Source organism: Trichosurus vulpecula, chromosome 1 (genome assembly GCF_011100635.1).
Source record: "Trichosurus vulpecula isolate mTriVul1 chromosome 1, mTriVul1.pri, whole genome shotgun sequence".
Lineage (NCBI taxonomy): Eukaryota > Metazoa > Chordata > Mammalia > Diprotodontia > Phalangeridae > Trichosurus > Trichosurus vulpecula.
The window spans coordinates 77,348,930-77,360,272 of NC_050573.1; the positions used below are offsets into that span (position 1 = coordinate 77,348,930).

General features: G+C 42.0%; 1 protein-coding gene across 3 annotated transcripts in view; it reads right to left on the reverse strand.

The window, feature by feature from the left end:
* ILF3 (interleukin enhancer binding factor 3) overlaps nt 1-10,793 on the reverse strand; it is a 33,231-nt gene extending 22,438 nt beyond the window's left edge. For 2 of the 3 annotated variants that reach the window (XM_036741367.1, XM_036741369.1), the window contains exons 1-5: nt 10,460-10,705; nt 1,828-1,937; nt 1,514-1,740; nt 1,200-1,377; nt 91-238 (exon numbers count right to left, since the gene is read on the reverse strand). In XM_036741367.1, the coding sequence (XP_036597262.1) occupies nt 91-238; nt 1,200-1,377; nt 1,514-1,740; nt 1,828-1,830 (556 nt within the window). In that variant the 5' untranslated portion in view covers nt 1,831-1,937; nt 10,460-10,705. Of the gene's footprint in view, nt 1-90; nt 239-1,199; nt 1,378-1,513; nt 1,741-1,827; nt 1,938-10,459 lie in introns of all 3 variants that reach the window. The other variant, XM_036741368.1, reaches the window with a different exon arrangement.
* Nucleotides 10,794-11,343: the final 550 nt, after the last annotated feature.

Below are 11,343 nucleotides of genomic sequence, written 5' to 3' on the forward strand. Positions count from 1 at the left end.
TCTAAAACTGAATAGCACATTTAAATAGTGAGTAAACACCAATATTTTCAAGTTTCCAGACGACTGCTGACTATATTCAGTCTTCCATACCTCCAGCTAAAAGTTTTTCCATTTCTTCCCTGACAACAGGTGATGTCAAATGAATGGTCAAGGACAATGGAGGCTCTTTTGTATTTTTTATTACAATTGCTGCTTCACCAATGGATTGGATTATTTCATATTTGTCTTCTGTAATAGCCTGCAATACAAAATCGTAAAACAAAATATTCAAAACACTTTTTACCTTAGGTTGTAGTTAGCATATCAACCTAGAACCCTATAGCAAGAGAGAGACAATTATTAAGGGTTTGTTGATTAGCTTTGTCATTTGAGCAGGCTGTCTGATGGACTCCCCCTCATACATGCCCATGTGGTCATTTCAAAGCTGAGAAAGATGGTGGCTTCCTTAAAGAAAATCTCATTCACACAAAAACCTGAACTTAAAAAAAAAAAGATAAGCTAAGAGATGCTAAATCTTGTGCTTTAGAAAAGCATTTAATAGAGGATTAAATAAGTACAGCTTGAGTCCACTCAAATACACACACACAATTTATCTGCAACTTTCTACGAACACATCTACTATGTGAAGCAACATAGAGCAGCAGAGCCTAAATTGTATTTTTCAGATTATCTGAACTTCAATTATGTGGTGTCCTAGCAAGAGTTGACTCTCAGAGGGAAACAACAATCTGGATTTTAATAACTCTGTTATCAAGCAAATTAGTCTTGTTTTGGGCACTATTACAGACACGACTCATTAAATAGGTTTATAATGAAGTATGAAATATTAATAATTAAAAGACCAGGCAAATACCATACAGGTGAAAATATTCAGTGTAATACATATAAAATATGGGGGGCGGAGGGGGGCAGCTAGGTGGTGCAGTGAGTAGAGCACTGGCCCTGGAGTCAGGAGGACTTGAGTTCAAATGTAGCCTCAGACACTTGAAACACTTAGTAGCTGTGTGACCTTCAGCAAGTCATGTAACCCCAACTGCCCTGCCTTCCCCCCTCCAAAAAAAAACAAAAACAAAAACAAAATATGGGCCTAAAATGAGGACAGCAATTTGTAAAATTTTACAAAATGGTTCCAAAAAATGATCCTTGGTCTGTGCTAACGGTAGCGGGCATGGCTATTGCCTGCCAAGAACCATACTCACAGCAAGCTGGACTCCCAGGTTGTCCGCCACTTTGTCCAAAAGGGCAGTTGTGGGTTTCTCCTTACACAAAAGGACTAATTCCAGATCCAAATCTCCCTTGAGCAGGAGACCCTTTGCTACCAAGCCAACCCGCATCACGCCTCGAAGAGTTCTGGTCAAGTGCTCAGTCTTCTGTTCCCTGAGAGACAAACCAATAAATGTTATGAAGGTAGACTCACTTTAGTTGGGAACCCAATCATCCCACTACCAATTGGTCACTTTATTTTTTTTAAAGAAAGCAGAAACTTACACTCACTGGTCTGCCAAAAACTTACCCCCCTTCTTTGTTTTCTTCTTCAGCTACCACATCCATAGCCTCAGGTTCAGGCTGCTCTCCACTGACTTTTTCCTGTTCATCTATCCAATCAGACACAGCTTTAAGTGCTCGTTCTGTATGGGATACCATGTTCTGAACAGCTTCCAATTCCTCCTGAGTTGGATAAACAGCAGAGTGCTTTGCCATCACATGGCGGTCATCATTCACAAAAATACGCATTGGCCGCTGGAAAGGAGATAATTCAAAATCATAAATCCTAAAGAGAAATAGATTAACACACACATGCAAGAGCTAAAAATATTAGCAGCTTACCATTTTTTATTTCTTGGGATTTCTTTTGTAGTGTCTGAGAATTAAATTTCTGCTAATTTTTCAAACCGTATGACAGTTGTCCTTAGATGTATCAATTCTGTCACTTTTATCTAAAAAACCAGAAAAAGTTATTTAGTTCCAAATGGTTCAGACTAGTAAACTGTACCTTCCATCAGTATTTACTAAAATGCATGTATAAGTAAAGCTGTTTGTCATACTAATGAAGCCAGAGCACACAGTAGGACAGTGCTTTATTGTGTTTTCAAACAATTCATTGAGGAGCTAAGGATTTCAAAAACCAATTATAAATTACTTTCAAGTGATACCACAACAATGGTGTTGAAGGTACTTTACAGATGAAAGGGATGTGTCAGCGCAGTGGTTCTGGGAGTTAGTGTGAGGGTTAGAATAGAACATCAATAGAGAGAGACTCTTAAACACTTCAGGAAGGAACACATCTTCTCAAAATAACATGTCACATGTCAAATATGTTAAGATATGACATCATCAATCAAGACAAGCCGTCAGATCTCAGCTTTCTATCATTTACAATTTAAATACAAACACAGCTAAGATAACAATGTAGTCAGTACAACCCAACTATAATCTACGAATTCCTATTCCATTCAAATAATCCAGTCTGCATGAGAATAATCTTCTAGTGGAGAAAACAGAACAATTGATGAATATAATAAGTTCCTGACAAATCACTCTTTCGGTATGTGTAACTGCTGACTTTAAAATGAGCATCAAGGTACTAGGCCAACACCATACAGGACAGTACTTACATACACAGTTCTGCTGGTCAAATTAACATCATCCCACAAGGTCTTGGGACTACCTAATAGTTCCAATTAGAAATTCAAAGGCTTTACATTTATACAGATGTGCAAGAGAATTCACTTCAGGAATCTACGCAAAATTACATGCTTAAGAAGTTCAAAAGTCCTGATGTCATGACATGCATATGAACAAGCTCATCAGATGCCACAATCACTCAATAAATACTTCAGGTTTCTAACTAGTTGAATAGGAATACTGTTAAGGAAAAATAGCTAGCCAGATGCTAACTTTAAAAATCATCAGGTATTTGCATAATAAATCATACATATGGCCCAAGCTGGGACAGTTTCTACCAAAAGGGTTAGAACTATGGTCACTAGCCTGGACCACAATCTAAAGGTTATAATATAAAGGCTGAATCACAGCTGCCAATAATGGACCTTGATGTTCACAAATCAAATAAAGTAAAAATGTCCAACCAAAACACCTTGCAACACCACCAATGCTTCTTTATGTGGCCCAGTCTCCCAAACACAGGAAAAATTGATGAACTCTTTTCATTTCAAACTTTGATTCCATAAAATAAGAAGTTACACATCAGGCCCTTTACAACAACAATGAACTTGTTTATATTATTTGGGCTAAAATCTGTTTATAATCTTTTTTTAAAATCTAGAAACACTCGGGTATGACAATATGTGTGAAATAAACACAAATGTCATATTGGTAGTGTTGCTCCAACTATTCTGAAAAGCAGTTTGGAATTATGTTAACAGAGTCAGACACTCATCCTCTCTAACCCAGAGTTCCCACTGCTTAGCACATAACCCAAAGAGGTCAAAAGACAGAAAAAGTTCCACATACATCAAAATATTTATAGCAGCATTTTGTAGCAGCAAAGACCTGGAAACAAAGTAGATGCCCATCTTTGTGATACATGAATGTAATGGAATATTACTGCACCGTAGGAAACAAAGAACATGAAGAATATATAGAAACCTGGGAAGACACATGAATTGATGCAGAAAGGAAAAAACAGGAAAACATACAAAATGAAAATAATGTAAATGGAAAGAGTAACATTTTAAAAAAGTGAATACTATATAACTACAATGACCAAGCTTGAGTCAAAAAAGAAAAATAATTGGTTAGTTTTGCTGAACTACTTTTTTTTTTCTTTTTTATTCTTTGTTATGAGACATCTCTCTAGCTAAGAAGGGGGAGAGGAACATATGTGGAAATGAAACTGATATGGTACCAAAATTATGATGACTGAGTTTGGCCCTGAGGAGAAAGTATGGTGACAGAGAACTGGTCTTGGAGTGAGAAAGACCTGGATTCAAGTTCCACCTTTAACACATACCGGCTGGCTGTGTGACCCTAAACAAGGCACTTCGCTTCTGTCCCAAGAAACTCTCTAAGGCTATATTGCCAATATACAGCAGATCTGCATTGGCAGATGAGGTTCTTCTCTGGGAGCTCCTCAACCAATGATAGCTATTCACAGGCCTGGCTATCAAAAAAAGGGGGGGGGGGGCAGGCAGGGAAAGAACGCACCTCTCTCTTATTTGCAAAGGTGGGGAACTACAGATGTAGCATACTGCATATACCAACAGACTTACTTGATGTGTTTAGTTTTGCTAAGCTGCTTTTTTTTCCCTTCTTTGCTTTTTGGTCTTTGTTAAAAGGGATAGCTTTGTCACATAATGAAAGGACTATATGAAGAAATGAAGGTAATATGAAATAAAATGTATCAGTAACTTAAAAATAAAAGAACGAAAAAGTACGAACTATGAGTTACTAGAGTTTGAAGTTTAAAAAGCAGGACGCTTTTATTTACTGTATTCTTATTACTGCCTCCAAGACAATAATATCAATGAATGAAATCAAGTAGGTTGTTAAAAGCCTTAGTAATTTAATGTGTCTCACAACATGTCACTGCCTAATTTTGATAAATCATCTCACCATTTTCTCTAGCATCAGGCCACAGTGCAATTATATGGCAATAAATGACGTATGTTTTTATGGATAAAATTAAGGAGTAATTATCAGAGCATTTTAAAAAGCTATAGTCAAATTCCTTTATAGCCTAACAAACTGATATGCTGTTCTATTTATCTCATATATCTAAGCCAATTTTAAAAATCCCTTGGTAATGAATAGTTGTGGAATATATCTCACAAATTCAGTTCTATTCTAAAATCTATTCTTTGTAAAAGGCAATACCTTTCCAAGAAGGTTTTTAAGTGATGCACACAATCTCTGGCACACAGCCCCTAAAGCTTCTACAACACTTAACTGTCTTTATGATTCTAATTTTATAAAGAAATAACTGATTGAAGCTGTGAAATACAACTAAACCACAGTATGGAAGAATTAACCCAGTCCTGTTCAAACTCTTGCTTTGATCAAGGCACTGCTTTCTCTTTTATTCAGCTGTGAAGAAGCATACACATAGATGGATTCTTTGTGCCTTAAGAAACTGCTCTCCAAGCTACACAAGGCTGAACATTTTTGAAATCTTTGAGAAGATCAAAAAAAAAAATCTTGTGGGGGAGGTACAATGTTGGGAGATAAATGACGTTACCAACTTGAGAAATAAATGAGGCATATAATGAAAAGTAGAGCTAGTATGGCTTGGAATATTCTGAGAGAAAGGGTAAAATATTAATGGATAATTGATTATAGCAAGTATGCATTTCTATTGTTCTCCATAAAGGCTGTTAGGTTTTCCATGGGAAATTACTTTCCCATAGTCCTTCAGGATAGTAGTGTCTATTCTATGCATATATCTTTGCTAGTGCAAAGCTTCTAGACGCTAACAAAAATGTTAGGCCTAGAATCCTAATTCCATTCATGTAACAAAAAACCAAACAAACTTGATGGATGCGTCTTATTAAAGCCTGAGATTCCATTTCTAAATATTCAACAACTAGAGGAAAAGCATCTTAACGAGAAAAAATTCCTACACTAAAGAATTTTAATGATTGAGGAATCAAGTTCTTTTCCCCCAGATCACTAGTCTATTTCATTTGCCTCGAAGAGAATATCTACAGCATGGATAATGCAAAGAAAACAATTAAACTGCCATCTGACAATTACCACAAGATTCTTTCAACTTGACTTAAAAAGAGGAGATTCCTAGTTCTTCAAATGGAATTCTCACTTCAGAAGTTTCCTATATCGACCCTATCCTGCACATCAACCAAGGCCACCTAAGAACATTCAAAACAAAAATCAGCTTCAGGTATAAAAGTGGATAAAAAGCACACTAGACTTGAAGGCAGGAAAGAATTAGATTGGCATCATCAGGGCTCCAACACTTAATAATTACGTGCCCCTAGGAAAGTCCTCCAAACTTACAAAACGAAAATAACTTGCTTTCAAAGTTATACTACCTATCTAATATCACTGCAAAGAAGGTACTTTGTAAAACATAAAGCTATACAAATGTAAATTGTTATAATATTTAGTAAAAATCTGGTTACATTTAATAAGTTTTCCTCTGAGAGTTCACAATGGTAGGGGATGATCCTAGGTGGTTAAGGTTTGAGATGGGAGGAGGGAGTTTTGATCCTAGATTCCTGAATCTTATTATCATCTGAGCACAACATCTGCCAAGTTCTACAGCTGGAAAGGCTTCAGGTAAGGGGTTTAGTAATGGCTTAAATGTAGGCTGTCCAAGGACCAACTTAGTTAAATTTGGATAAATTAACAAATTAGATTAAAGGTGATGATTTTCTCCCCATAGCAACTCTTAAACATGCTTCTACCAATACTAGCTCTAGTTAGGAAAGCACTATCCATCAGTGACTAGAATTTCTACACTAATGAAATAATGGATCAGTCAAGTATTAATAAGGGCCTGGGAGTGAATACAAATCCCAGAGGGAATAAGATTCAACAGGCACTGAGCCCTGGCCTTTACATTAGCCCAAGCAAACCCCATTTATCTATCTCTGACTGACCAGTGAAATGAAGTGGTAATTGCTTTAGATCTTCAGGTCTTATGAAGAGTTGAACTGAAAATAATTTAACTGACTTAACAAAAATCTGAAGCTGTCAACCTGGAAACTGAGTATCAATGCCACATAGTAAACTTAAGATCCAATACAAATATAAGCAGTAAGATTATGCTATAAAATGAAACCCTCACATAAATACATTCTCACGTAACTAATTCAATGTAAAACATTTTAAAAACTGTTTTACCATCTTCCATTTATAAGAAGGAATTGCCTGTTTATTGTGATGTAACAACTAACCAGCAATCTCTTTCACTTATCGCTCATTAAGTCAGGTCCCAAACAACAGTAGTGCTAAGTTTTGATTAGTTAAGGCTAAAGTCAGAGGAATATATGTAGTATGTGATTACTAAAACCCATGTAAAATGCAAAAATCCCCTTTGGGCTAGTGGTTCCCATCTCGGAGCACAAAACCATTAAACTAAGAAGGAAAAGTGAATTCTATGTGCTCCATTTCATTTATCAAAGCTATCTCTCTGGCAGTGGTGGGAAAAAAAATGAAAAGGCAGTAAGTCAGCAGGGAGAGGAAAAAAATAGAGAATCAAATAATCTAATAATCCATTATGGAATAACCAAAAGTTGACTCTTCATCTTTAGCCTCCCTTTACACTGTATATGTTTCCCGTATGTACCGTGTTGTTTGCATACCTGTCTCCCCCACCAGAATGTAAGTTTGTTGAGGGCAGGGACCTTTGCCTTTCTACGTATTCCTGTTGCTTAGCAACAGCGTCTAAAGGCCCCATAATATAGGCACTTAATAAATGCTTGCTGACTGACAACCATTAATTCTAACCAAAATCATTTAAAGTACTAAGAATAAGCATTATTCAAAGAAATAATTTCAAAATTCAAATTTCCATCGGAACTAACTCTGATGAAATGATTCAACATTTCAAATATCCAGAGTACAGCTTTTTCTTAGTTTAGTTGAAGGCATTTTACACATGTTAAAATAACTTAATAAGAATGATTATTTTCAACTATTACCATTACACATTTCCCTAAGAATTTCAGACATAGTATACATAAAAGATAGCCCCTAATGCAACCTCGGTAACTTAAGCCATGAGGAAGTGGGGAAGGGGGTGAGAATTCAACTGGTCATCCCTTTTCATGGACACTTAAGAGTAGCAATCATTCTAATTCTGTTTTAACTTCACCAGTTGCCAACTATACTGTTATACCTGTAAAGTACTGTCTTGGTAGAGTCTCTGGATATTTAACAGATCATATACCCTAGGAGACACAAAATTAATGAAGTGATGAGGATGAACAAAACAAAATACACCTAACTCATGTTTAGAAGCATTATGTCTGCTAACATTTTTATGCCTGGCAAGAGTAGACACCCACTTACCTGAAAAAAAGAATAAGCTAAAGTTATTGTAGCCTAAGCAATCAAAAACTGTAGCAAGAAATATGGAACCCATTCCATCAGTCAAGAGGTAGAACTTTTGTATGGAAGACAAGACCAATAGCCTTGGGATCAAGAGACATAGGTTTGTATCCTGAGACATAGGTTTGTATGCCACACATCGCAAAGAACAAATTTTTCTCTTAAGCAGTGAGTGATAAAATTTGAACAATTTAAATAAAGACTCAGGGTCCATGTAGAAGTTAGGTACCAGCCCAAACCAAACTTTAAAAGCAGATTTCATTCTCAATATGTAAGTCCTGTTAAAGACCAACCAGAGAAAAGGTGGGTAGACAAGGTATTTGTTACCACAAATAAGGAAGATGCTATTCTCAAGGAACTCTCTCCTAACACTTGCTCCTCCTCCAATTCCTCCTCTAGTCTATCACAAATAGATGCTTAGATGGAATGTACAGAACATCACCACATTCTGAGACTCTGGAAAACCAAAATATTAACACTAATACTGCCAACATACCACTTGAACACAAATACTCAAATATGAGGAAAACACAATCTGATTCCAATGGTCCACAGAAAATAAGCCTGCAGAATTGTGAGTATACTGGAAACATTTGAAGAAATTGTTGCCTAAGGCCATTTTCCTTCAGTGAGAAGACTTCCACATGATTATAGACAGTTCAATTGTAGTGATTCACAAGCCACTAAGCCTTTTTAGATCCTAAGCTTCTATAGAGCAAAAAACCTGACCCTGATGTAAGGGAGGCCAGGTTCTACACTAAGTGTAGAGCTTCCTCCAGCATTTAGGTGGAGAACAAAAGGCAACCAGATTTCATTCACAATCTCTGAAAAATGTGGGTAGCTGGTCAAGAGCTGAGATTGCTTTTAAAAATGATTAAAGATGGGCAAAGACAAGGATACAGGTCTGCAAAATAACAGAGAAGTGGCATGAGAATTTCTTCCTCTCACATCTTTGAATTCACCTTTTCACTATTCTTGATTTTCACACTTCATCATCAGGGCTGCTGCAAGACTAAATTTGGTACCTTAGCATCCTAATAGCTTGATTCAATATGAGATTACAAAGACGTAGGAAATACAACTTCTCACCAATCTAAACTTATAAATGTAAGAAAAGCTCAAATCAGTGAAATCCATGAGGGAACAATGGAAGGCTTAAATCAGATCTCCAGTCTCGAAGATGACTTGCTTGACAATCTCAACACCCATTACTATTGATTCGTTCCCCTTTTTTTTTTTTGGAAGGGGGAAGGGGTATGAAAAAGTTTCCCTAATGGCAAGTATTCATCTCCCTTTTCTCTGACTACAGAAAACATCGTTAGAGATACATATACCCAAGTCATTCCCCATTCCACCTCCCTTTTCTGAAGCAGCATGGACAAGATCTACAAGCATAATGCCTGTATGGAAATGGAAGACCATAGGCCACTCCGGACTCCGGTCTGGGCACCTAAGGGGGCACCCACGCGCCCGAAGACAAAGGAGGCTGCCACGTTCACCAAAAAGCCCAGTGGCAGCTTCCAACAAGACAAAAACGCAGCCCCTCCATCACCTCGGAATAGGCAACGATGAGGCTCGGAGAAGGCCAGGCCAAAGAGAACCCTGGCCCGTCACAATCCGCACAAAGGCCCTGGCGAGGCTCGCCCCTCCAGCGGCCCACGCGCCCTTGCCTGCTGCCCAGTCTGCCCCCGATGCCCGGACGCGCGGCTGGGCAGGGCCGCGAGCGGGGATGGATGATAAAGGGAGTAGCCGGTGGGGATGCTCTACCAAAAAGGGGCGTGTGCCGCGGGCCCGCGGAGGCCGTCCAGAGCCTTTGCCCTGGCCAAGGAGATAGACCAAGCTGCCTCCCGAGTGGGCGGGCGGGATCCCTGCTGTGCCCGCGGGTCCCGGAGGAGCAGCCCAGGGGAGGGGGGGCGTGGACGGAGGACAAAGCCGGAGGCCGCGCCGGCAGGCAGCAGCCAGCCCGCTCGCACGCACGCACGCACGCCCTCCCTAGCGGGGCCGGGCCGGGCCCGTGAGAGGAGGCAGTGTGCGGGACCAGCACGCGCATGCCGCCGACACCGGCGCGAGGCTCCGCCGGGCACGGGGCTGGGGGGCGTGAGGATGAAGGGAACATGCGCGCGCACCGGGGCCTCACCGCCGCCATTTTGTATCCTCGGCACAATGGGGGAGAGTAACGGCCGAGCGCGGGAGCGAGGCCGGGGATGGGGGAGGGGGCCCGGCAGCGAGGGGCGGGCGAGGACCGGTGCCGGCGCCGAGGCCCAGGGGCAGCCACCGCGCCGTTCCCCCGGGGGCGCAGCACGGCGCGTCAGGGGCCCCGGCTCCCTGTCTCACGCCCGCGGGGGACCGGGCCCGGGGGGAGGCCGCTGGGCCGCCGTGCGCAGGGGGGAGGGGGAAGGAGGAGAGCCCCGCCGGGGCCCGCCCTTACCTTGTCGGCACCCCCTCGCCAGCAGCAGCAGCCGCCGCCGCCGCTGCCTCCTCCAGCGACAGCCCCCGGGTCCCCCAACCACGCGGTGCGCTGGGCTGCTCGGTCCGACTGCAATGGCGAGAGGAGGAGGAGGAGGAGCCGGGACCGGGGGCGAGCGGGCGGGCAGGCGGGCGGGAGCGCGCGCCGGAAAGATGGAGGCACGTGACCGATGGCGCCCCGCCCCCTTTTCTCTCCGCTTTTCTCCGCGCAGGCTCTTCAGCGGGGGACCCTTCGTAGAGTTGGGGGGGTATGGGGGGGGGGGGAGTGGAGAACGTGGTCCGTGGCACGTGACAGTGGCGTCTCGGGCGTTCCTGGTCACGTGTTAGTGATGCGTTTTCTCTCTACCCTATCTTGGCCTGGTTGCCGGGAGTTGCCGTAGTCACGTGATAAGGGGCATACCTCCGAGGGGGGCCGCCATCCTGGATTCATAGCGGCGCAGACGCAGACGCGTGAGGGGCGGTTACTGGGACTCCGCTCCAGCTCCCCGGCACTGCGGCGGCTGCAGATACTGAAGGATCCGATCCGAAGCGGGTCGTCGTATCTACTCCCTGCTATTCACAGATGAGGAAACCGAAGTCTAAAGAGGTATGTCGACTTGTCCAGGATCATAACAGCCAGGAAGAAGCAGAGCCAGAATTTTAAGCGACTGCCGTGATTCCAATTCTACCCAATTCAGAACAGGGTGAGGAACCCCAGCCAAAGAGGGAGGAAAGCTGATGGGGCTGGGCAAAGGGCGCCGCGAGGAGGGCCAGCCTGAGCCCTCCACCTTCAAGTTTCGCTGCGTGGCTTGGAATCAGGAAGCCCCGAGTTCAAATGCTGCCTGACGCTCGCAAGCTTTGCGGCCG